The sequence below is a fragment of the Halichoeres trimaculatus genome, unplaced genomic scaffold (genome assembly GCF_033239565.1).
Source record: "Halichoeres trimaculatus isolate MK-OKI-2021-1 unplaced genomic scaffold, fHalTri1.1 fHalTri1_scaffold_12, whole genome shotgun sequence".
NCBI classification, from domain to species: domain Eukaryota; kingdom Metazoa; phylum Chordata; class Actinopteri; order Labriformes; family Labridae; genus Halichoeres; species Halichoeres trimaculatus.
The window spans coordinates 34,271,963-34,298,642 of NW_027437190.1; the positions used below are offsets into that span (position 1 = coordinate 34,271,963).

Here is a 26,680-nt window from a genome sequence, read left to right on the forward strand (position 1 = left end):
CCATGCAGTGTCCCCCTTGTCTTTGGGTTGTTACCCTCGTGTTATCGGATCGGTCTTCCGGCAATGATGTACTTGACAAGAATGGGACTGTTTCAGCAAGGCTTGGTGCATTTGGGGTAAATTCTAGTCAACGAGTCAGTCATAGCTAAGTCAGTCGTAAGAAGTGAGACACATTCTTGATCCTGTTGGTCCTGTAAACTATCCAACTGTTTGACAACTCTTGGAGTTTTCCTCCCCAAATTTGGGAGCCCGAAAGAAGGCAATGTGGATTTGATCAGATTTCAAGGACTGCATTTGGCATCACATAAACGCAGAGACCATAAGCCATACAGCTTTGGCTTTTCATCAGTTTATAGTTTGGTGAGGAGAATTTGCTGAATCCAGAATTCTTTCAAGATGTATTAATCTCGTTGTCCGATTTTGTTAATTGACGTTCTAGATTTCCTTGTCTGCGTCCTGTTGCAAGGTCATTGCCTGAAGACGACCAAGTTTCATTATTAGCTCTGGGTTGTTACCCTGCAGATAATTTGATTGGAGAGTCTAATGGCTTAAAGTCCTACTTGCCAACATTCTGCAAATGTCTATAGGGAGCTACCGTTTCTGTCGGTCTTGGTGCATTTAGTGATGATTCTTGCCAACAAGTCAACCATGGGTGAATTCTGAATTCCAGTTGTACTCCTTAGTCAACGGTCTTCAACCTGCGGCTCTGGAGCCTCAGTGGCTCCTTAAGAAAAATATTACTGACAAAGTTTTATAAATTATTTTTTTATACTAAGGGTATTGATTTAAGACACTGAAAGTGAATAAAATCATGCATTAACATTTGTTGAACTTGCAAATCTTCAAATTTTCAAAAAGTTTAAAATTTTTAGCGATTTTTCAAAATAACAATTAAAAAAAAAAAGCAAATTTTCAAAATATCCCAAATTTCTTTAATTTTTTTTTAATTTTTGCAATTTTTTTTAATTTTTCAAAAAAAAATATTTTAGCCGTTTTTTTTTTATTTCAAATTTTTAAAAACATTTAGGAAATTACTGAACTTGAATCCTTTTTTTCTACTGTTCCAAATTTTAAAATTCCATTTGTTTTCTAAAATTTTCTGTGAATTTCTTAAATTCTAAAATTAAAAAAAAAAAAAATTGCAAGTTTTTGAAATTTTATTTTATTTTTGAAATATTTTTGGAATTTCAAAAAAAAGGGGGTACATTAATTAAGAATGATAAACAAAGACATCCCAAGTACCATTTTGAAAATTCAGAAAACTTCTCATTTAGATTTTTTTTACTTTACTTTATTTTAACTATGTATAGAAGTTGATAAACTTAATAATCTTCATTGTGAAGAAAAAGTAGATTTTGTGGCTCCAGAGTGGCTGTAATCTAGGTGAGCTGAGGCAAAATGGCAAAATTAAATATTTACCATGCTTTAACTGCGTATCTTTAAATGGCTCATTATGATTATCTAGCTAACGCTGCTATATTGACAGCTACAGCTAATAATAGCTACACCGATGTCAGAGCAGGGTGACACAGTCAGCAAACTGACTTTACTACAATGAACTGCTTTTCATGAATGATTAGACAGCTCGGCTATATTTAGGAGCTACATTAGCTACATAAGCTACGACAAGCTAATGTTACAGTAGTAATGTGACAATTGGGATTGGCCCTGAGTCTAAACTAAGATGTTTCAAAGACTCTTGATTCTGTGGACGTTGAACCTGTAAATTTTCCTATCAGACAAGACAGAGGGCAGAAGTCCCACTTGCCAACACTCATCACTCTGCAAACATTCACAAGGACCAGAAAGTCAAGAAGTGAGCCATATCTGAGTCTGACGCAAGAAATAAGACCTGCTCAGCTCACACCCAGCAGGTGCAAACATCCCCTGATGCCTCAACCCAGAGGCTCTTGATCCTGTAGGTCCAGTAAAAGGTCCAACTGTTTGACAAATCTTGGAGCTTTCATTGAAAAGTTTGGGAGCCCAATCGGAGGCAATGTGGATTTGATCAGAGCAAAAGATGACGCCTTCAGAAAGCCTGTGCTCCATGACCCAATCTCTGGATGCTTCTTTTTTTTAACATATGTTTGTGATTCTGTCATTTAGACGATTGCACAACCTATCGCCACCGGGATCACCCAGGCTCAGCTGATTGTGTCCTCGTTCCACCTTTTGGCAGAGCTCAGGGCTCCCTGTTCAGGGGAGTGTGACTACAGATCCTGGAGAGACTGAAATCTGAAACAGGGATGACAGTTTGAGTGAAACATCTGAGTTTTAAAGACATCTCAGAGGTTTATACGACATGAAGTTATGGCATCTTATCCTGAATTTGTAGGGTTGAGTCACTTCTGGTTCAGGCTGAAAAGTGAACACCCAAGATTGATTTGCCAAAGACGTAAGGACAAAACCCAACCCTGACTTTCTGCTCCTGGCTGTTTCACCCTGATCCTCGGTGATTTTATTTTTCTTAATTTGGAAAACGCCTGAAACACTTAAGGGTCTTCAACCTGTCGCTCTGGAGCCTCATGCTCCTCATTAAAAAAGCTTTAAAAAAGTGTGATTAGAATAATTAATATAAATATTTTTCTAACTAAAGGTATTGATGATGAGAGACATTGGCACTAAAAAAAAATCATGTGTGAACATTTTGAAAAACTAAACATGCATCACATCTTGTAAATAAGCTTTCAATTTTTTATTAAGACTTTTGCAAATTTTGGAATTTCAATTTATTTGACATTTTTCAAATTAAGACCAAAAAATACAGTTTTCAGAAGTTTTGCATTGTTTTTAGAATAATTTTTGCTAATTTCAAAAATGCAGACAAAAATCCTTTTTTGTTTTGAATTACTAGATATTTTTTGCAAATTTTGGAATTTCAATTTATTTGACATTTTTCAAATTTTGACCAAAAATTAGAGTTTTCAGAAGATTTCACATTTTATAAACAATTTTTGCTTATTTCAAAATTGCAGATAAAAAAATCATTTTTTGAAAAACTAAACATAGATATTTTTGCAAATTTTGGAATTTTGATTTATTTGACATTTCTCAAATTTAGACCAAAAAATACATTTTTCAGAAGATTTTGCAATTTTTTTAAATATTTTTTGCTGATTTCAAAATAGCAAAAAAATATATTTTGAATTACTAGATATTTTTGCAAATTACTGTAAATTCTATTTAATGAAAGATTGTGCACATTTTTGTCATTTTCCAATTTCATTTTTTGGGAATTTCTACAATTTTGCAAATAATTCCAAATCCATTTTTTTTAAGTTTTTTTTTTTCAAAAATTGAAATAAAAAATGTTTTAAATTTCTGCACATTCTTTTAAAATCATTTAGATTTGTGTTTTAATTTGATTTTACATTTTTTTTAAGTTTTTGAAAATTAATGAAATTCTGGCAATTTTTTGAAATTTCACAAGTTTTAAAATTTTTTGCATATTTTTTTAATTTTTCTTTTAAAAACTTTTGCAACTTGTTGAAATTTCATAAAATTTGCAAATTAATCAAATTCATGACAATACAATTCTTTTCAATTTTTAATTTTTTTTTTTTTCGCAAATTTATATAAAATATACAACTAAGACTCCCCATGTACAATTTTACAAACACACAAAATCTGGTTTTGTTTATTTTTCACTAGATTTGTATTATGTATATCATTTTATTGGCTTTATGGTGTTTATTGTAAAGATAAAGTAGATTTTGTTTCTCCTAAATGTATGAAATCTAGCAGAGCTGAGGTAAAATGTCTCCTTTTAAGTAAAGGTTGCAGACCCCTGATGTGTTTGAATGAGTTTGAACCACATGTGACGAAGAGGAAGAAGAAGAGATCCATCTGAGGGCTATAAATCCTAAACTCAAAGCAGATTAATTTGTGGATCTACACTTTGGTCTCATGGGGAGTTTTTGCAGGTTGTGTTCACCACCGTCTGTCGCTCTCTGAATATTTTCAGTCCTTCTCTCTGACCACAGTCTGCAGATTTAGTATTCCTCAGTCGGAGTCTTGTGCCAAATATCTTGCGTCTATCTGAGTACGGCTGCTTTCACCTGCCGCGTCTCTTTGATCAGCCCTCTCACCTCCACACTTCACCTCCTCCTCCTCCTCCTCGTCTGCTGGCTGCAGGCTGACTCAAACCTGTCACCGAGGCTGACACTGGCTGTTGACGCTGCACTGTGTGGCCCACTCCTTTGACAGGATTTTTTCGGATGGCGCTCGTTTTCTCCCCGTCTCCCCCCGGCTTGACACGGTCGATCTGAATTTGACGCTCCCAATTACTGCGCTCGGCCCCTCGGGTGTCTCCTAATATGTCATATCATGAGCCATCTGCACGACTCCATCTCTAATATTCCCTCAATTACTGGCAGACTGCGGGGGGATGGAGATAGCGCTCCTTTAGGCGGGCTGGGGTCTGCAGCCCTCACATGTGCTCGCCGTCTCCGACACACTTAAACTCGTGCACTCTCGCTGCCTTACATACAAATGCTCCTTCCTGTTTCCTCTCGCAGACACACACACACACAAATCCCTGTGCGGCAGAGAGAGGCTCTCCGTCTCTCTCCGTCTCTCGCCGTGCCCACTTCATCAAACCTGCGCTGTCCTGTCTCGGCCTGAGCCAGCACAGGTAGATGGATGGCGGTGCCACGGGGGTGCTGTTGCTATGGCGAGCGAAAACGGCAGAGTCAGCGAGCCGGTGACAGTGATGAAGGCGAGAACAGCAAGGCTACCCTCCAGTGCAAACAACACAGCGAGCACAGCCAGAAGCAGACACTCAGTTACAGCGCGGAGCGATGACATACAGCCATGTTTCCCAGAATGCTCTGCTGCTCTGAGGACCCACAGACTGCACAATCACTCTGGATATGACCTCAAATTCACTGTTTGCAGCTTCAGGAAATCGTCTCTTTAAATAAGTTTCTATTTGTGTTTGAGGATGTTTAAGGTTTAATACACTGTAAGTTTGTTTTGGTGTTTTCCACCTCCGAATTTGTCTAAACCTTTACCCCTCAGATGATGTTCAGACAAACAGATTGTAACCTGACTACTGTAAACATCTCATTTGGAGGTGTCCAGGCTGAAGTGCCCTTTTGGGAGCCAAATTGTGCGCTAAAGTAAAGTATTGAATTCCAAATTGCACGCTATGGTGCCTTTTTGAGAGATGTATTGTACACCAAGTGCCTCTTCGGAGCTAAATTGATTGAATGAAGTGCCTTTTTGGGGCTGAAAAGCATGCTAAAGCTCCCTTTTGTTAGCCAAACTGCATACCAAAGTGCCCTTTTAGGAGCTAAATTGCATGCTAAAGTGCTCACTTAGAAGCAAAACTGCACAATAAAGTAGCTTAATCGCGCACTACGGTGCCTTTTAGGGTGCCAAATTGCTTGCTAAAGTGCCTTTTCAGAGCTAAACTGCATGCTAAACTTCACTTTTGGTAGTCAAATTGCGTGCTTAAGTGCCTTTTCGGGGCTAAAAAGCATGCTAAATTTGCCTTTTCTGAGCCCAATTGCACACTAAAGTGCCCTTTTAGGAGCTAAGTTGCTGGCTAAAGTGCTTTCTTGGAGCCAAACTTAAAAAAAAAAAAAATTCCCCTTCTGGGAATTAATTGCACGCTTAAGTGCCTTTTTGGAGCTAAATTGCATGCTAAAGCTCCCTTCTGCTAGCCAAACTGCAAGTTAAAGTGCCCTTTTAGGAGCTGAATTGCACACTAAAGTAAAGTATTGGGAGCCAAATTGCACACTGAAGTGCCTTTTTGAGAGATGTGTTGTACACCAAGTGCCTTTTAGGAGCTAAATTGCATGCCAAAATTCACTTTTGGTAGCCAAAGTTCATGCTTAAGTGCCATTTGGGAGCTAAAAAGCGTGCTAAAAGTGCCTTTTCTGAGCCAAATTGCACACTAAAGTGCCCTTATAGGAGCTAAATTGCATGCTAAAGTGCTCACTTAGAAGCTAAACTACACACTGAAGTAAAGTATTGGGAGCTTAATTGCGCACTACGGTGCCTTTTTGGGAGCCAAATTGCTTGCTAAAGAGCCTTTTCAGAGCTAAGTTGTACACTTAGGTACTCTTTTAGGAACTAAACTGCATTCTAAAGTAAAGAATTGGGAGCCTAATTGCGCAATGGTGCCCTTTAAAGAGACAAATTGCAAGCAAAAGTGCCTTTTTCAGAACTAAACTGCATGCTAAAGTTCACTTTTGGTAGCCAAATTGAGCGCTTAGGTGCCTTTTGGGGGCTAAATAGCATGCTAATAGTGCCCTGTCTGAGCCTAATTGTACACTAAAGTGCCCTTTTGAGAGCTAAACTGCACACTTGGGTAAAGTATTGGTAGCCAAATTACGCGCAATAGAGCCATTTTGAGTGCCAAATTGAACACCAAGTGCTTTTGGGAGCTAAGTTGCACACTTGCGTGCTTTCTTGGGAGCCAAACTTCACAATAACGTCCACTCAATGCAACCAAAGTGCACACTAAAGTGCCTTTTGGAAGCCTAATTGGAGGCAAAAGTGCCCTCTTGGGATGAATTGGGCACTTCGATGCCTTTTTTAAGGGCTAAATTACATGCTAATGTCTCCTTATGGTAGCCAAATTGCACACTAAAATGCCTTTTGGGAGCTGACTTGCGCCCTAAAGTACCCTTTTGGGCTAAACTGCACACATAAACGACCTTTAAAGAGACAAATTACATACTAAAGTGCCTCTTGGGGGGCTAAATTGCATGCTAAAAAGCCTTTTTGGAGCTGAATTACACACCAAAGTGCTCTCTTTGGAGCTTAACTGCACACTAAAGTACAGTACTGGAGCCAACTTGAGTGCTGTGGTGCCCTTTTGGGAGCCAAATTGCACACCAGGTGCTCTTTTGGGAGCTAAGTTGCATGCTAAAGTGCTTTTTGGGCTGAATTGGGCACTTAAATTCTTTTTGGCGGGCTAAATCGCACGCTAAGGTCCCCTTTTGGGCTAAATCACTAAATCCTTTCCTTTCCTTTTAAAAGTCTGTGCACGCCACTGTCCCTGGGGCTGAATGTGTGACGCCTTTGGTCACTTAATTCACAATTTGCCTCCAAAGAAACCAGGATGTATAGTTAAAAGCCAGAGCACAACAAATGGGACCTTTAAACTGAAATAGAAACTGAGAAATCTAGTGTTTTAGTTTTGTATGTTTTGTTTCTTCTTTAACAGCATAAGAAATTTGCACTTGTTGCATCGCTGTTACTCAGTGTCTTTGCCCTTTAGGTAATGACTGCTTCCTGTGAACTTCTCTCTGTTTCAGAGTTTAACTTCAGACACTCTGACGCTCGGGTTCCTCTGAGCAGCAGATATTTTGGGAAAGCGGCGTGCTGTGGCTGTGGGACGGGCTGAGGTGTAGAGATTACAGTACCAGCAGAGGCCCTCCTCCCTGCCAAAGAGCAAGTTGGACTGAGAGGCCAAGCTGTGGAGGGAGGAGGAGAAAGAGAGAGACAGGCAGGTTTAGACAGAGAAGCTCAGAAACAGCAGGAAACAGAGGGAAGGGTTAGTCCACACACCAGCTCCTCCAACAGCTGCTTCGCTCACACTGAGATGATGTTCGGGTGGAGCTGCAGGAAGTGTTTAAGCCTCCGCTGACACAGAAATGTTTGTCATCTTCACCTGAACGGCTCCACCAAACACCAAACCACTGGACTCTGAAACTGGATTAAGACTTGTTCCTCGTTTTGTTTCTCTGTCATCTGATTGGTCTGATGATTTTTCTATCTGTGCCAAAATTTGTACATTTCAGCTCCCAGATTGAGTTTGGGGACTGCAGATCCACTTTCTCCTTTTAAGAGAAAAACAATATCTTTACCTCCCAGGAGTTGTTGGTCAACAATGTCCTCATTCTCTAAGTCTGTTTACACAATTGTGTGATTTATTTTGTATATTAAAGATTATTTTACGAATCTTTTTGCCAGTTTTTGATAGAAAATCTTAACATGGAGAGGGAAAACATAAAAAGGGATCAGGAATCATAACAATCATGGGATCGATCCCACTTTGAGGACTGAAGACTCAGCACAGGAGCTAGGGCAAGGGTCTAAAACCTGGAGCTCTGGATTCTTAAATTTCATTAAATATTTTTTTAGCTTTGGCCGATTTTAAAATTTTCTTTTCTTTTTAATCGTGAATTTTTTTTTTTTTAATTTCAAAAATGTTCAAAATTGTTTAAGAATTTTCAAAATATAAATTTAGTTTTTGCATTTTTTGGGGGATAAATGTTTTTAATTTTTTTTTAATTTTGAGATTTCTTGTCTTAAATTTTCATTTTAATGTTTCATGGAATTTTCGCCATTTAAAAAAAAATTCAACTCATTTGTAATTTGCATTTTTTTAATTTTAATTTTTTTTAACAAAATTTTAACAATTTTTTAAAACTAAATTTTTTTCGGTATTTGGGCAAATTTTTACATTCTGACTTTTTTTTTGCATTTTAATTTTTTTTAAATGTTCTATTTTTTTTAATTTTTTCTTAAAAACGTACTTTTTAAATTTTTGTAAATTTTTCAAATTTCTTTTTTCTTTAATTTTTTGAAATCTTCTGAAATTTATACTTAATGAAATATCTTTTTCAAGTTTTAAAATTATAAAAATTATTTTTTTCTTTTATTTTTGGCCAACTTTTGAAATTTAAATTTATTTGGAATTTTTGCAATTTTTCATATGATTTTTATTTTTTTATTTTTATTTTTTTACAAATTTTGGAAATTGCAATTATTAAAAAAAAAAAAAAGAATTGATTCATTTTTTGACAAACACTAAGATGTTACATGTACAATTTAACAATTTAGAAAAGTTCTTGTCAACATAATTGTTCCAAAGATTTTTACTATGCATAGAATTTTATATACTTCATTGTTTTTGTTGTGAAGATAAAGTAGATTTTGTGGCCATTGTCTGTAATCTGCAAAACATAATTTCCTAACCCTGCAAACCCAAAGATCCTCTGACTGTGGAGACTTTGAGATCACTTCAAAACAAAAGGCATAAAAATCCCTGGATGTTCGACTGATCCAGGAAAATCACTATTTGACAACTTTAATGAAACGTTGCACCCTTTTGTTTAAGAAATCTCAACATTCTCTCCAGCTTCATTGAGCCTCTTTCTGCTTTTCCCTTCAGATATTTTAAACATTGTGAGAGTAACATTAAAGCGAGTCATCTCGTCCTGCAGACCACGCCAGGTTTCAGCAGCTGCCTGCTGCAGAGTTTTCTTCCCCGCGTGTTCACTCTGCTTTGTTGCTCAGATCAAAGTGACCCGTGGTTATATTTTACTGTAATGACTAAACAGTAATCGTGTTTGATGCTAAAAAAAGCTCTGGTATTGTGTTGCAGGTAGCAGGAGGCCTAATGAAGCTGCTCGTGGTCCTGACCCTGTGGTTTGTTTCCTGTCGTTGGGGGAGAGCACAGATTCCTCGGGGGAGGTTTCGCTGAGCAGCAGCCTCTGATAATGTTTGTGCATCGTGCCCCGCTGACAAACACCGGGTCCTGTAAGCAATTTAGCAACGTGTGCTCTGTCTGCAAGCGCGTTTCTCCTCTTTTAGACACAGCTGAGACAGGGAGAGGAAGAGACGTAAAGAAAGAGTTTCTGTGGCCTCTTTTCCACCAAGTTGTTTGTTTTTTTTTCTCAGCTAACCGTGTCCTTCTTGGTAGGCAGCGTGTGAGCTGGAGTTACGTGCTAATCTGAGCCACATTCACCTGACCAGTCCAGGAACTTTCAGTTTTTAAATCGTGTTCATCTCAGGCGCTCCATCCTTTGCTCCTCTCCATGATCTCTGTCGTCTTTTCTCACGATGGCGCCGCTCATTCTCTCTGAACTACCGCGACACATCCTCAGTTGGAGCGTGAGCTGCCCGAACTTTTCTGACTTGCAGCGTTTCTATGTCTCTGTCATTTCACATCTTCTCCTCATATCTTTGCTGAGCTCTCGTCCAAAGAGCGCACCGCTCTCACCCACAGTAGCTAACGAGCAGGATGTTGATTGACAAGCTCCGCTAGACCCCGCCTCCCTCTGCTGAAAAACATAATTTACTTCAACACCTCGTTCTAAATTATTATTTTATTGTCACTATTTTATCGTCATTATGTCTGAGTTTGTGTATGAGTAAAAAATGAAAATATGGACGAAATTACAAAGGGAGGACGTGGCGTCAGGGAAGGGGCTAAAGCCGCGTTTCCACCAAGCAGTCCGGGTCGGTTCGTCTCGGTACGGTGCGCTTTTAGCGGCGTTTCCACTGACTCATCCCGGGACGCATCCCTAAAAACCGAGACGAGCCGTCCCACTTTTTTGGGACCCTTTCGTATGGGTGCCAGACTGAACCGATCCGCTCTCGGGGGGTGGAGCAACACAGCACAGACGGTTGATTGGTCAAAAGAATCGTCACTCACCCCGACAGCGGCTGTATTTCTCCTGGCGGCTCACAGACTTCTCTGAAACGAAGCTTGATTGTTCTTTGTAACAGAGAGTTACATGAAAATCTCAGAGAAGACGAAATGCTGCATGTCTTCCATCCGTGCTCTTTGTTTACTGTGACGCGTTTTCTTCGTTGTTGGATTTATTAGCGGGTTGAGCTGTTACGGCGTCGTGCTATTGTTTACTAGCTGCGGCTTCCGGCATCCGGCTTACGCGCCGCCCACCACGAGAGGGCACAGTTTGCTGTGGAAACGCAAACGGGATCAGACTTAACTGTCCCAAACCGTACTGGACCGACCCGGACTGCTTGGTGGAAACGCAGCTTAAGAGGCGGAGAGCAGGATCGAGAGGGAAAAGAGACAATGAAACAGGCGTGCCTGGAGTAAGGGTTTTAAAAAAAAGAGGAAGACAAGAAAAAGTAACAAGCTGCACGGAAAAAGGGGCAATAAACTTAAAAATAACGAAACGGAGGGTGGTTACTGGAAGGTGCCAATCCAACATCCCAGCAGATCCCAATTGATCGTCTCGCTCGGGGACCAGGAGTGCGCGCCAGGAGCGGAACGACCTGTGTGGATCTACGTTACTCCGGGTGGTGAGGTCGTCTTTATTTTGGCATTTTTGCTGGTATACTAGTGATTTTTTGTTGATCGATCACAAATTTTGGAGTTTGGGGTTTTTCTGTGTGGATTACCTTTCGTTTTTTTGAGGATTTCTGCGTTTTCCGATGTGGACAAAAACGGTGCCAAAGACAATTTAAACGGACTCAAGAGGAACAAGGATTAGAAATACTACGACAGGGTTTCTAAGTTTCCTTTAAGTTTCCCCTTGAGTGTTTTAACGCCAATTCGAGAAGGGTCGTGTTGTTCCACTTTCCCAAATTGCTTGAAAATATTGATCTGCTTAATAATCTGTAACATCTCTCTGCTGCAGGTTTCCCTTTAATTGGGCTCACCTGGAAAACAAATCATCACAGGTGTTTGATTCAAAGAACCCTGAGACACAAAACTATTTATTAGTTTAATTAAAATTTAAAAAATGTAATTTTTATGACACAACCTCAATGGCAGCGAATGTGGACATTTTAATATCAGCCAGTTGAAAAAAATGTGGATTTACAAATCTTCTCTTCTTTGTGTTTCCATGATTTGTAAATTACTTCAGTTTTGTAATGTCCTAGAACTCAGATTCTTTATCTGGAGACCTTAAGCAGATATGAAATTAAAATGCGATTAATTCGATTAATTAGTTGCAAATTCTGTAATTAATCAGATTAATTTTTTAATCGCCCGATAGCACTACATTGAATATCTTGGAATGAGACATTTTCTCATTGTAAATTTTCACTGTCAAAAAACAATCTTTGTATATATCTTGCTCCAATTTAAATATGTACTTTTCCATGTTTCTTTATTTCTTCATATTTCTTCAAATTTCTAATTTTATATTCTATTATTATATTCTATTTTTAATTGTTATCGCATTACTGCACTGTGTTTTTTTCGTGAGCTGCTGTGGCAAAAAAATTTCCCCCAAGGAGGATCAATAAAAGAATATTCTATTCTATTCTATTCTATTCTATTCTATTCTATTCTATTCTATTCTATTTTATTCTATTTTTCTGGACTGGTCAGGTGAATGTTGCTCAGATTGAGAATAATAAGACAATGTTTACATAAAATATGACAAAAACAGTTTTTTGCAGCGTAGTCAAAGGAGAAGCCATAAAATGCGTGAGAGTAGATTTGGAAACTAGAATCCTGAACAGTGTCCCAAACGGAGGCCCGGTCTGCAGGTAGCACACGACTCAGCGAGGAAACAAACAAACAACAGGAAACAAGCTCTGGCTCTGCAAACAGGCGCGCCAGCTGACAGCAGGACGCCACGGGGAGGCGGTTTGAGGGGGCAGCCGTGACATTAACATTTAGATTGGTGGAATAAGAAGGAAGGAGAGGAGAGCCAACAGGTGTGTGCAGAATTACCGCCACGCCAGAGGAGGAAACGAGAAGGAAGTGGAAGAAGAGGAATGATTAAAAGGGAGGATGGGAGAGCGCGAGATGACGGAAATGATTTCCTCTTTGAGCCGGCGGTGAGGAGAAGTGTGTACGACAGCGAAGGCGAGGCTCGCAGCCAAAGCGTCATTCACTGTTTGATTGGGAGAGCTTGTTTGCTCGCTGTGATTAAAATCAAAAACAAACCGGAACAGTCTGGGCTGCAGAAGTGCCCACGTCTGCCCATGCTGTCCTAGGACAACGTGATTTTTCCGTTCGGGTTGAAAGACAGAGAACAGTTTGGTGCGCTGGGAAAGCTTCCCACTGTTCTGCCGCGCGTGCTTGTTTTCAGCTACAGCGATCCTGTCATCCTGATCCCACACACACTCAGGAAACCTGCCGGCGCTCACTACCAACCTGAGAGGGTGGAAATTCAGATTCAGCTGCAGTCAATACCAGAGTTTCCAGGGATTAAAGGGATGTCTGAGCTGTTTACCTTCAGATATCACTGCTTTATGCCACATTTGTGGGGTTTATCTTACAATTTGGGACCATTACTTAAAACTATTCATCCTAAGTTTGCTTAATTGTGCTAAATTCATCCTGTTTTGTGCCCGTTTTGCAGCAAAATGTTATATTTATTTCCAAAGATGCAATTCAAACAAAATTTCTCCCAGACATTGGTATTAACTCAAATAATCCACACATGAAAAGAAATCACAACGTTCAGGTCCATAAATAATGATTATGGTGAATTAAGTTCGATAACACAGGAAGAAAGTGTTGAACACGCTAACTGAGACTCATCTAATACTTAGTGGAGAAGCCTTTGTTTGCAGTGACAGCTTCCAGAAGCTTCTTGTATGTTTGAACTAATGGCCCACACTGCTCAGGTGTGATTTTGGCCCATTCCTCTGCACAGATTGTCTTTAAATCTGGAATATTCTTTGGTGCCCTCTGGTGAACCCTTTTCTTTACTTCTTTCCACAAATGTTCAGTTGGATTGAAGTCAGGTGATTGACTAGGCCATTCTAACAGATTGATTTTCTTTTTTTGAAACCATTTGAGAGTCAACTTTGCCGTGTGCTTTGGATGGTTGTCCTGCTGGAAGGTCCAGCCACGTCTCATCTTCATCATCCTGGTGGATGGCAGCAGATTCAGATCAAGAATTTCCCCATACATGGCTCCATTCATTGCTCCGTCAGTTATATGAAGTTTGCCAACACCATGAGATGAGAAACAACCCCATGCCATGATGCTTCACCTCCAAACTTCACTGTTGGTGTAGTGTTTTTTGGCTGATGTGCAGAGCCATTTCTCCTCCAAACATGGTCTGTAGTATGACAGCCCAAAAGTTCAGTTTTGGTCTCATCTGACCAGACAACATTCTCCCAGTATTCTACAGGCTTGTCAAGATGCTGTTTAGCAAACTTTAAACCAGCTTCAACATGCCTTTTCTTGAGGAATGGAGTCTTGCGGGCTGAGCGTCCATAGAGGCCATGGCAGTGGAGTGCATTGCCTGTTGTTTTCTCTGTAACAATTGTACCTGCTGCCTCCAAGTCTTTCTGGAGCACTTTCAGGGTGGTCCTTGGCTCATTGAGTACTCTTCTGACTATCTTTCTGACTCCCTGGTCAGAAATCTTCAAGGAGCTCCTGTGCGGGGCCTGTTGATGGTAAGGTGGTGCTTCTTCCACTTGTGAATAATGGCCCCAACGGTGCTGACTGGAATATTCAGGTGCTTTGATATAAGTCTGTAACCAGTTCCATTCTGATGCTGAGCAACAATCAGGTTGTGAATGTCTTCAGAGAGCTCTTTGCCTTTACCCATCATGAGGTGTGTGGTATTTAACTGCTTGGTGAAAAAACAACCTTTTTTATAGGACCATCAATTTGCTCTAGCCCAGCTGATGTTGGTTTGCACTAATTGGAAGTTCAAGTAATAATTACTGACAGATTTCAGGTGGTATGGTGCATTTCCTTGCCAAAGTATTCAGCCTTTCCACGGTGTGTTCAATACTTTTTTCCTGTGTTATCGTACTTAATTCACCATAATCATTATTTATGGACCTGAACGTTGTGATTTCTTTTCATGTGTGGATTATTTGAGTTAATACCAATGTCTGGGAGAAATGTCATTTGAATTGCAGCTTTGGAAATAAATGTAATGACTTTGTATATGCGGATTTCTAGCGATAAACAAACTATGATGTCCGTCTTTGTGCTACGATCCAGGGGTAAAATCAGGCTTTAAAAACAAGGATGAGGATAAACAGCGCCCAGACACTAAGAAACAAAAGCTCCCTCCTTCAGATGGTGAAAAATCAGACCCTCTTGGACCCTGAACTCTCTAAATTCTTCAGCCATGAATGAAGAATAAAAGCAGTGATATCTGTAACCCTCCAACAACTCCTCTCGAAGTCTGAGAAACTTCTTGGCCTCAGTAAAGAAATCTGATTCTCCTCAGTGAAGTGGGATTTGGCTGCTTCCACTCCGTCTCCGAGTCTCTCCTCTTTCTCAGGGATGTGTTTGCTGAAGGATTCGTACAATCTGGACGACCATTTGTTAACATTTACGAGGCGATGCGAAGAGTTGTGCTGTGTGTGAGCTGGCGCTGAGTGTTAACTATACGGTGCTTTGTGCTCAACCCTCTGGAGTCCCAGCTGTTGTATACAATAACAAACAGCCTATTATCATATTTCTGAGGACACTTTCAGCCTGTCAGACACAGAAACAAACACTCTCTCCTCTGACAGCTGCTGTGATCTAAAGTCTCCTTTTTTATTTTTACACATTTCTCTGATTCATTTATTTCTTTATTTTCCTCATTGGAGCAGCAGGCCCAGATCCAAAAGCAGTTTATGGTATGCTATTGATCCCTCAGCGAGGAGTGAGTGATTGCCAGAAGTCACTGAGCAATTGGCATGAGTCACTGAGACATTTTCACAAGTCATTGGGAAATTGGCACAAGTCATTGAATAACTGGCACAAGTCAGTAAACAAGTGTAACAAGTCACTTGGCGATGAGCAATTGCCAGTAGTCACTGAATGATTGCCAGAAGTCACTAAGCAGTCACTGAAAGATTTTTACATGTCACTCGGCAACTGGCACAAGTCACTGGGTGGCTGGCACAAGTCACTGAGCGATTGCCACAAGTCTGTAAACAATTGTAACAACTCACTTGGCAATTGCCACAACTGTCACAAGTCATTGGGCAATTGACAAGGGTCACTGAGTAACTGGCACACGTCACTTAGCGATTGCCACAAGTCAGGAAACGATTGTAACAAGTGACTTGGCAATTGCTAGCAGCCAATGAGTGATAGCCCCAACTCACTAAGTGACTGTCATGAGTCCCTTAAATTTTTGCCAGGAGTCACAGGGCAATTGTGCAAGTCACTAAGTGACTGGCACAAGTCACTTAGCAATTGCCACAAGCCAGTAAACAATTTAAGCAAGTCACTTGACGATTGCCAGTAGTCATTGCGTGATAGTGACCAGTCACTGAGCAATTGGTATGAGTCACTGAGAGACTGTCACAAGTCACTGGGCAACTGGCACAAGTCAACAATTGACTGGTACAAGTCACTCAGTGATTGCCGGAAGTGTCTGAGTGATAGCCAAGAGTCACTTAGCAACTGACATGAGTCCCTTAATAATACCCAGGAGTCACAGGGCAATCCGCATGAGTCACTGAGAGATTGACACAAGTCACTGGACAATTGGCACAAGTCACTTAGCAATTGCCATAAGTCACTGAACAATGGTCAAGAGCCACTGAGCTTTTTCCACTCGTCACTGAGTGATTGCCATGAGTCACTGAGCAGTTGGCACAAGCCACTCAGTGATGGCCAGGAGTTACTAAACAACTTTCATGAGCCACGAGTTGCTGAGTGAGTGCCACAAGTCACTGGGTTAGAATGAACATTATCACTAACATTGTAGCTAGTTTTTTAGCCCTTAGCTTGTGTTTTAGCCATTAGCCCATCTTTTAGCCTTTAGCTCGTGCTCTATCTCTCTCCTGTTTCTCTTTCTTCTGCTCTTCTGTCCTTTTTCTGTCTGACAGTTAGGCTCCAGTGTCCACCATCACTACAAAATTAATCACAGAAATCTTTTTTAGCAGAGAAAAACACACTCTCTTCTCTCTGCTAAACTTCATCAGCCGGCGTGGTGTTGTTGTAGAGACTTAGACGTGTTGTAAATCAGTCTGGTCTTGCTCGACCTGATCAGGAAGCTAAGAAGTAGCATTTAAGAATAAGCTGTAATATTGGTGATGATAATCTCATTTTAAAGTGTGGATTTGGATCAGGAAGACTACATGACGCAGTGAAATCACTCCATCACTCCAACCTGCTCTTCATTCAATGTTAAATCTCTAAATAAGCGTGTCTGACAGCCGAGCCACCTCTAAATTATTCTTTTTGGTCATGCATACTGTAAGCGTTCGAAGCTCCCTGGCGTCAGAGGAACGGAGGCTGACGTCTGACTGTGACAGCTAAGTGGTTGAAACGTAAAATTTTAATGCGTGAAGCTCGTCTGCGGTGCACAGCTGAGCGCTGGGCGGCTGTTTGGGACTGAAAGCAGCATCCTGAGACTCCTTTTATACGAGTCGCTGCCGAGGCACCGCGCTGTCACGCTGAAGCATCGTCTTCTTTGTTCACGACACTTCCAAAGAGCTCAGATCTCAGCTTTAGGTGGAAACTAGAGAGCAATGGTGTGCAGACACAACAAGAAGCATCATGGTCAACATACAGATGGAAAGAAGCGCTGTCACGGAGTCACATCCTGTCTGTGATTTCTTTAAACTCAGAGCTGAGAGGACGGACAGATAACAGGCATGGCACAGCTGTGGAGCACCCAGATGCTAACAAGTCATTCACCTCAGGTTAGCAGCAAAATTGGAGATGCAGTTAACCATCTCCGCATTCTGTTTCTCTGCACCCCACATGCTGTGGAGAGAAGGGGGGGAGGGGGGGACAAAACAAGAGGCTGTTACAAGCTGCTCCCCCATCCACAGGTTAGCCTAGCTTAGCAAAGCCAGACTGGTCACATTAAGACATCTGAACAGATCCATGCAGCGTGTACAGCTCTTCACCTCACACGACGGGGTGGAGCTGTTCATCTACCTGTGCTCTGATTGGCCAGTTTGTTGTGCAACTTTTGTGTTAGTCATGCTAGCTGTAGGGCTAAAAATACAACCACTAGAAATTTATCCCGCAAGTCTGTATCACGCTAACTTAACGTGGAGAATGCTAACACCTCATGTAGCTAGGGATTGGGTGTTGAACCAGTTTTTGGAGATTAATGAGGTATTTCAGGAAGAAAACATGTAAAGTTGTCCTCAGAAGGATCGTACAACTTTTGCGCCCACTAAAAGTACGCAATTGCGCAAAATTGACAAAGTATGTTCAAAGGGTTAAAAGCTCCAAATCCTTTATTTATAGGCATCAGTGTTTTTTATATACATTAAATGATCCACTATGAATTAAGTCTTTCTTTCTTTAAAAAGTAATCTGATTACTCCTTTGAAAAGTTACTTAGTTACTTTACTGATAGCTTGGTTTTAAAAGTAGCTGAAATAGATTAAAAGCTCCTTTTTAGTTACATTCAGTATCTGACAACAACAGCCTTCAAATATTTTCAGCTTTATTTGTTCAAAATAATCATTAACAAAATAATGCACCATTTTTTGGATTACTTAAATATTAAAGAATTCATTAGTACTTACGCTAATTAAACAAATTAGTAGATTAGGGTTAAACTTTTTTGTTTACCTTAAATGTTCCTCTAGTTTTAAATCAGTCTTTAAAGGAACACAGTTGCAAAGTATTATTTTTGGGACACTACAGCACTGTTCAGTTGAATATTAGCTTCAAATTGTGATTTTTTAAAACTTTTTATTTGGGTCTAGTTTGGTTTTTCTCAGTTTTATTTTTTTTGTTACAGCTGTAGCCTGTCGATCCTGTATCTGTAATACAGACAAGCAAAAATAAATGATAAAACCAATTGGTGGCCCACTCGACTGGGGTCAGGGCACCCCAGTCTCAGAGTCTGGACACGCCCCTGCTAGTCTACATTTTGTTGCTCCTACATGTTTCACTCTTACAGTGAAATACAGGACTCGACTTTACCCCAGGTCAAAGTCAAACCAAACAACTTTTAAAACATTAAAACTGAATAAGTAACTGTAATCAGATTACTGTTGTGGATACAGTGCTGCGTTAGATTAGCCTTAGACTTTGGAGCTGTTTGCTTTGTGAATCAGACTCAGGGTCCAAAGATAGTGTGGACAAAAGAAGCACGATCCATTCTGAGTGAATTCTTTTGTAAATTTTGCTCTCAAAAGCTGGTTCCCCTTCCAACTTTTGTTGACTAGTCTGCAGCAAAAAAAAGGAAAACGCTGAAGAGGAAATAATTCGAGGGATGTTTGTGAGCCAGTCGAGCTTCAACACTTTCTAACTCTGTGTTTATTTTCTGGAAAACACAGCTTGCAGCCTCGCTTTGCTAACAGGAGCTAAATCAGAGTCCACTGGGAGTCTGAGCTCAGAGTATGTTTGTCTGTGTGTGTGTGTGTGTGTGTGTGTGTGTGTGTATGGGGGGTATCTAGGTCACCACAGAGATGAATCAACTGCAGCGGGGGTGATGCTTCAGCCTCCTGCAGCAGAGATGCTTTATGTGGTGAATGTGCGCGTGGTTTGGCGGGTACTGGATCAGCTGACACACATGTGGCATTAAACCCCGCCCCTCAGATGTTTGATAGTAAAGGTCAAAGGTCATGAATGCATAGTGTTTATGAGTGGAGTAGAAACACAGGTAGCTTACACCAGGTTACTGAGCGACACCAGCTGCTGCGGCTGTTGCTGCTGTTGCTGTTGCTGCTGCTGCTGTTGTTGCTGGGAGACTGCTGGTTGCTGTTGCCAGGCAGCCATGTTGCCAGGCACCAGCCCCGGTGGTGTGAACGTCTGGAGCGCTGTGAGATCTGCACTCGTCAGCTGGTACTCTGAGATTAGGGGATGGAGGAGAGAGAAAGGAGGTGAGGAGGAGGAGGAGGGGTGGGGGGGGAGTGTTTTACATCATACAACTTTCTGCTGCATCAATATTAATCAGGCCTAATCCATATTAATGGAGACCTTTGAAGTGGAATCATTCCCCAAGCTCTCACACAATGAACAAAGTGAATATTCATCCTGCTTTGTGGCCTCGCGCTGTGAGCTTTTCATTATTTTCTGAGGGACACTTCAGAATTTAACGACATAACGCTGGATTTACCCTCCACCTGTGTTTACCTTCATCCTTTAGACTCAGGGCTCTGCAACCTTTGGTTTTATAGGAGCCAATTAGCCTCAGTTCACCTGGATTAAAGTCATTCAGGAGCTACAAAATCTACACTGTCTTCACATAAGGACAAAAAAGCATATAAAATTCAATATTCAGTATAAATTTGGTGAGTAGTTATTTAAACATGGAGTTTTTTGTTTTTACAAAATAATATTGAACACATGACGTCCTAGTTTTTTAAATGGATTTGCAAATATTTAAAAAAATGCAATTTTTTGAAAAAACTAAAAAAACTTAAAAAAAAATGCAAAAAACTCCAGTTTTTGATATTTCAAAAAATTTTGCCAAAATTCTATAAATTAAAAAAAAAATGCAATTCCAAAAATTTGCTAAATATTCAAAAAATATTTTTTCTTTTTTAAATAAAAAGGAATATTTTAAATAATTAGCAAAATATGCAGGAATTCAAAAAAATTTGAAAGTTGAAAATTTTTCAAAGTTTGCACCATCTTCAGAAATTTGGATTTGTTTTCAATTTGATAAAATGCAGAAAAATTGAAATAAAAAAATGCAAAAAGTTGAAATAAATTGCAAAAACTTAAAAAAAAAATCTGCTTTTTTAGAAAAAGTTACTGATATGTAGTTCAAGTTTTGGAAATTTACAAAAATCTGCATACATTTCATATTTTTTTTTAAAAAAGGGTTTTCAAAAATTTCAAAAGAAATTATTATTATTGTTCATTTTTAGAAAAGGAATTTAAATAATTTGCTAAAATTTGCAGAAATTTAAAGATTTTGAAAGTTGTAAAATTTTCAAAGTTTGCAATATCTTCAGAAATTTGGATTTTTTTCTCAAATTTCGAAAATATGCAGAAAAATTGAAATAGAAGAAAAGCAAAAAGTTAAAAAAAAAATGGAAAAACTAAAAAAAAAAATGGAAAGCTTTTTTGCAAGAAGTTATGGATATGTAGTTCAACAAACTTTTAGTTGATTTTAATTAGTGTCAATGTCTATTATCATTAGTACCCTCTGCAAGAAAATCAAACATTTTTCATATTAATAATTAATTTTAAAGCTACAAGGAGTCACTGCAAAGGAGCCAAAGGGCCCCATGAGGCTCCAGAGCCACAGGTTGAAGACCCTTGGTTTAGACTCAGGGTTGAAATCCAGTTTGAGCTCTGATGTCAATGAATTCAGTTTAGGAAGCTAAATATTCTTTGGTTTCCTTTAAAAACACTCAGAGAGCTCAGAGAGTTCCGGAATGTAGTGACATCACAAAGACAGAAAGCTCTCTGTGCTTGACGATGAACATTCTAGAACCTCATTGATGGAGCTGCAGCTGTTTTACGTCTTCGTGCTTAAAGAAACACTCCTTACCAGTGTTGTATGCCGTCTGCATGCCGGAGAAGGGTGCGAGGAGACTGGGTGTCGCCACGGAGACCACTGGTGTGGTCAGAGACTGTGCCACCTGGGAGCCACCTAGCCGCTGAGCATGCTGGGAAGACAGGAAAGAAAGAATGCTGGAAGTTAGACACAGGTGCACAAAGTGAAAGAGGCGGTTACATCTACAGAGCAGTGGACTCTGGATCTCTTTAGATCAGGGTTGTAGAGGGTCTCTGATTTATCATGAGAGGGAATCTAAAGTGGCGTCTTTTCTACCCTCTAAACATCAGACGTCTGATGGACGAGCAGATCAAGTCTCTATCACGTCTGTGGGTCCAAGACCAAGTCTGGACGTCTACACAACGCCCAAATGAGTCCAAGTAATGATTTTAAGTTATTTTAATTTAATTTAAAGTAACTACAACTTACGTTTAGTTACTAGAAGGAAAGATTTTAAGTTATTAAAACATGAAAACATGAGTTAACCGAACACAAATTAATATTGTACATTAGGAAAACTCTTGCAGAAGTTTGTTGCCTTACATTTTTGAGTTTTCTCAACTTTCAATTCTTGTTTTACAGTGTATGATTAAGGTGGTTCATCTACACAATCTTTATATTATTCTCATGTTTTACCTGCAGTTTTTTTTCTGATTTTTTAAGGGATTGATGTCAGCATTTTAAAGGTTTTTTGATGATATTTTTCATTTGTTTTGCAGTCTAAATGACCAAAAGTTGACATCCTTTCAGCACAGAGACGCGCTTTGAGTCCCATTTTATTGAAAAAAAATTTTTCGTCACAGACTCAGATTTTTTGTAGAGATGCAGCGATACGCTGAACTAATGATGCAATTTTCTCTTTTTTTTTTTTTTTTTTTAACAGAATGAGCTTGCAGAAAAAATATGGCTGAAAAAAATTCTTTTAATTATTTCTGCAACTGCAAAACAAATTCACATATGTATTTAAATGTATAAAAACTGCACAATATATTTTCTCTTTTACTTATTTTTAAAAAATTATTTTTTTACACAGAATTCCCTTTTTACTTCTCTGAGGTAGAGAAAACTTTGCAAAACAAAGTTTGTCCTTTTCTAAAAAGTGCAAGCAAAATTATATTTATCTCAAATAATAGAAAAATAAAAAAATAAAAAAGGCTTTTTAAACTAATTAAAATTAAAATTAAAAAGAAAAAAAATCTTAATTTATACATCATGATTTAATTTTTTGATCTGTGCTGATTTGTTCCATCCCTAATTTTTGGTTTCTGAGTCTGAAAACATCCCAGAGAGGATCGGGATCCGGACAGACCCTCTGAATCCAGCGCCTTCATGTTGTGAGAGAACCTGATTCTGCTCGACAACAAACCCTCTGGTTTCTCCTTTTATGGTCGGAGCGTTACGAGTTCACGGCGAACGACTTTGACCGTTTTCAGCAGCAGTGATGATAATAGTTAGCATGTGCTCTCCGCTGTACGGCAGAGTGAACGCAGAGAGCTGCTAATGAGCCTGAGAACATTTTAATAACGCTGTTACTGCTGAAACGTTTCAGCCAGCAGAGTGTGTGTGTGTGTGTGTGTGTGTGTGTGTGTGTGTGTGAGCCTCTGATTCAGAGCGTGACCTCTGATTAACTCCTAACCTCCAGCTTCCTGCTTCATTTGAAGCTTAAACACAGGGAGATGTAACTCAGCAGAGCTCATGGAGTCAGACAGGGCTTCATGCTGCCTGTGCAGGCCGTGCAGAGTGTGTGTGTGATTCAGAGCTACACACACACACACACACACACACACACACACACACACACACACACGATTCAGCTCCCTGTGAGAAACGTCGAGGATCCTCACTTCTCTTCGAGGCGTTTAACTTTTTCTGTGACACTTTAACATCTGCGTGCAAGATGAAAGGTGTCTCGCATCTCAAGGTGGCGTTGGCACGGCAACGCTGTCGCCAGGGCCGGGCGATTGTGTGATGTAGCGTCACAGTGGAAGGTGTTATGTGAGGCATCGCTGTGCTGGAGAGTCATGCTGACAGGAACACATGCATCCACAAGGCTGACAGAAGACGCGTGTGTGTGTGTGTGTGTGTGTGTTTGTGTGTGTGAGGAATGAATACACAACGCAAGGTGTGTGTTTTTCTTTTGAGGAGAAATATGCATCAACACATGGCAGCATGCATGTGTGTGTGTGTGTGTTTCTGTGTGTGTGTGAGGCCTCCGACACGCCGGCCTGCCTGTGCTCCAGGTTGCAGACTCTGTGATCTGACGTGGCTCTGATCCTCGGAGCATCGACACGCAGATAAAAACCAAACATGCACATGCTGAGCAGCTTCCACGCGGCGCCGAGCGTCAGCTGGTTGCTCGGGTTCCTTCCATATTCTCTCCTTACTCTGTTTGTGCTGCACAAATGTCACTCTGAGCCCCACGTTGCCACGCTGTGTGTGTTTCTTTGCCTTTCTGGAATGATCTCTGTACATTAATAACTCAGAGGCAGCGCTGCTTTTGCACAAAGTCTGAGCTCAGTATCTAAATATTTCTCTTTTCAAAATGCAAGCTTCACGTCTGACGGGAAATTTACTTATTATTCTTTTAAACTGGATCAAGAGTCTTCAACCTGCGGCTCTTTGCCTCTTTGCAGTGGCTCCTTGTGGCCTTAAAAAATATTGAAATAAAGATTTTTTATTTTTCTTACAGAGGGTATTGATGATTAAAGACACTGACACTAAAAAAACCCACGAGTGGCTAGAGTTTTACAGCCCTGGGAAGATAACTAAATCTACGAAAAAAAAGAAAAAATTCGGAAGAAAATACAGATTTTAAATCTGTGTGGATGGATTCACTAAATTGCAAAAATGCCCGCTTACTATACAAAATTAATATGTGGTTAAAGGAAACAAGAAAATGTAACATATTGAGCGATAATATCAATTATGATGTCAAATTCAAGTATTTTAATTTTTTTATTAATTTTCTTTTTCTTTTTTTTGGTAAGTTTTGACCAATTTTTACATTTTAATTTTTGGAGGCATTAAACATTTTTTTTTTTAATTTCAAAAATTATTGCAAATTCTTCAAAAATGTAAAAAAAAAATAAAAATTGTTGCAAAGTTTTCACATTTCACTGTTTTCAATTTTTGCCTCTTTTTGCATTGAATACTTTTCCAAATTTTGGCAAATTTTTAAAATAAGTGTTTTCAGTTTCTTTTTTATTTTTTCATTTCAATTTTTGATGGAACTTTTGCTAATTTTTAAATTTTTATTTTTTTCTTTATTTCTTTAATTCTTTTAAATTTCCCTTATTTTGTGAAGTTTTTGCACTTTTTTTTTAATTAAAGTTATTTGAATTTTTTTAATCATTTTTATAATTTCAATGAGTTCAATGAATCTTTTGAAAATTTTTTAAATGTCTTTTTTTCACATTTTTTGTAATTCTTTTAAATTTTATTTTTTTGTGGAATTTTTGCAATTTTTCTTTTAAATTTAAGTTATTTAAAAAAATTATCTTTTTTTCATAATCCAATCGGTTAAATTAAATTTTTGCAATTTTTTCATTTTTTTTTTTTTTCAAAATTTTGGCCAATTTATTAAAAACAAAATTGAAGATATTACATGCACAATTTTATAAATTCAAAAAACTCCTTGTTTAGATAATTATTCCCAAGATTTTTACTATGCATACAATTTTATTCACTTTATTGTCTTTATTGTGAAGACTAAATAGTTGTTTTGGGCCCAGCAAAGACTTTATTCCAGGTGAGCTGAGGCAAAACAGCTCCTATAAAATCAAAGGTTGCAGACACCTGATCATGATACTCACAACACTGAATTAAAAAAATATTAAAGTTTTTCTGTATGATTAAAACTTTGACAGCAGGGGCTGTCTAAAGGTGTTTTCGAACTCGCAGCACTCAGATCTTGCTGCTCTGTCCTGCCTCAGCTTGCTTTAAAACATCCTCCAAACAGAAAACCTTCTGAACCCTCAAACTAACAGTCCAGATCCCCCAGAATCCCTTGCAACCAGCTGAACTCTGCATCGTGTGTTTTTGTCGCTGCGTTGATCTTTCTGCTCCTCCGCTCTCCGCCCTGATGGGTTGGTGTTTGCCGACGGCGTTCACGCTCATGCTCAGTGAGATCACACAGAGTTGGACACCACATCCAGGAGGCTAAGAAGTCTAAAAGTCTATTCACCTCACTCACCAACTCCAGCTCTTCCTCTGTCTGCACAGCGGCGGGGGGGGAGGAGGGGGGAGTAAAAAGACAGGACGGTTACATTTCTGCAAACTCTTCAGAAACGAGTCTGCACACACATCTGACGTCTTTATGAGGAACAAAGTGCATGTTGATGCTTTTAAAGGCGTAAAAACATTTTTTCAAACTCTGATCATGGATGGAGAATTGTGATTTTTTAACTTATGGTGCAGAAAGAAAATATGAAAATGTGCAGGGAAGAAGAAAAACCTGCTGATTCTTTTCTTCTCGATGACTTTTTATCACAGTAAACTTTCACCTCAGGAGCAGAGCAGTTATATCGGCTGGATAATAAAATCCACTTCTTTTGTGTGATGAAACCGTGTAATTTCCTTATGAAATAAAAAGTTTTCCATGTCTTGATGTACACGATTCACAAACCTCCACAAGCCGCCGTGACCTTTTCAGATTTTAACTTCAGCAGAACAAAAAGCTGCTGTGTGAGTGGAGCTGCTTTGGTTTCTTTTGTGGACGTCTGAATAAAACCTGCTGATCTTTGAAGCAGAAATCCATCCTCTGGTTTTTCATTTATCTTCTTGTCAATGAGAAGTGGTTTTGTTTATAATCTAAGCAGTGGCGTGCACAGATATTTTGAAGAGCAGGGGGAAAACAAAGCCAAATACAGCGCGTTCTCACCACTGAAGATGGGACTGAGCTCTGTGTGTTTTCAGGAGCACTAAAGACGTGTTTGTCATGTTTTAACCAGACAGACACGCTTGTTGGCCCCAAAAAGAACATTTTATTTGCATTTTGGCCTCCAAGAGGGCACTTTAGTGTGCTTTTTGGCTTCTAAGCAGGCACTTCATTGAAGTTTTGGCTTGGAAGCAGCCACTTAATTGGCCTTTCGGCCCTTTGGGGCCAATCTGGCTTCCCAGTGGACACCTTAGCACACTTTTTGCCCTTAAGTGAGCACTTTAGCTCCAATTCAGCTCCCAGGAGGTCACTCTTTGGCTTTTTGGCTTTCTAAGCAGGCACTTTAGGGCCAATTTGGCTCCCAGGATGGCACTTGATTGGCTTTTGGCTTGAAAAGTGGGCACCTTAATGCCAACTTGGCTCCCAAGACAGCACTTTGGCATGCATTTTGGCTCTCAAGGCACTCCAGTGTCCTTTTTTGCCTCCAGGCTGGCCCCCAAATCGGCTCCTAAGCAGACAATTTGTTGGCCTTTTGGCTTCTGAGTGGATACCATTCCAGAGTGCTTTTTTGCCTCCAAGCCAGCACTTTAGCCCCACATTGGCATGTTTTTTGGCTCCCAAGAAGGGGCTTCATTGGCTTTTTGACTTCTAATTGGGCACTTCATTGGCATTTTGGCTTTCAAAGATTACACTTTGGCCCACTTTTTGGCTCTCAAGGGGGCACTTTAGCCCCCAA

At 39.6% G+C, this 26,680-nt stretch overlaps 1 protein-coding gene across 8 annotated transcripts in view; it reads right to left on the minus strand.

Moving 5' to 3' along the window:
- mef2d (myocyte enhancer factor 2d) overlaps positions 1-26,680 on the minus strand; it is a 173,352-nt gene that overhangs the window by 5,379 nt on the left and 141,293 nt on the right. For 2 of the 8 annotated variants that reach the window (XM_074684324.1, XM_074684323.1), the window contains 5 exons: positions 25,252-25,281; positions 21,063-21,180; positions 19,230-19,407; positions 17,288-17,356; positions 7,377-7,427 (listed from right to left, as the gene is read on the minus strand). In XM_074684324.1, coding sequence (XP_074540425.1) covers positions 7,377-7,427; positions 17,288-17,356; positions 19,230-19,407; positions 21,063-21,180; positions 25,252-25,281 — 446 coding nt within the window. The remainder of the gene's footprint in view (positions 1-7,376; positions 7,428-17,287; positions 17,357-19,229; positions 19,408-21,062; positions 21,181-25,251; positions 25,282-26,680) is intronic. The other 6 variants (XM_074684325.1, XM_074684326.1, XM_074684328.1 and 3 more) reach the window with 6 other exon arrangements.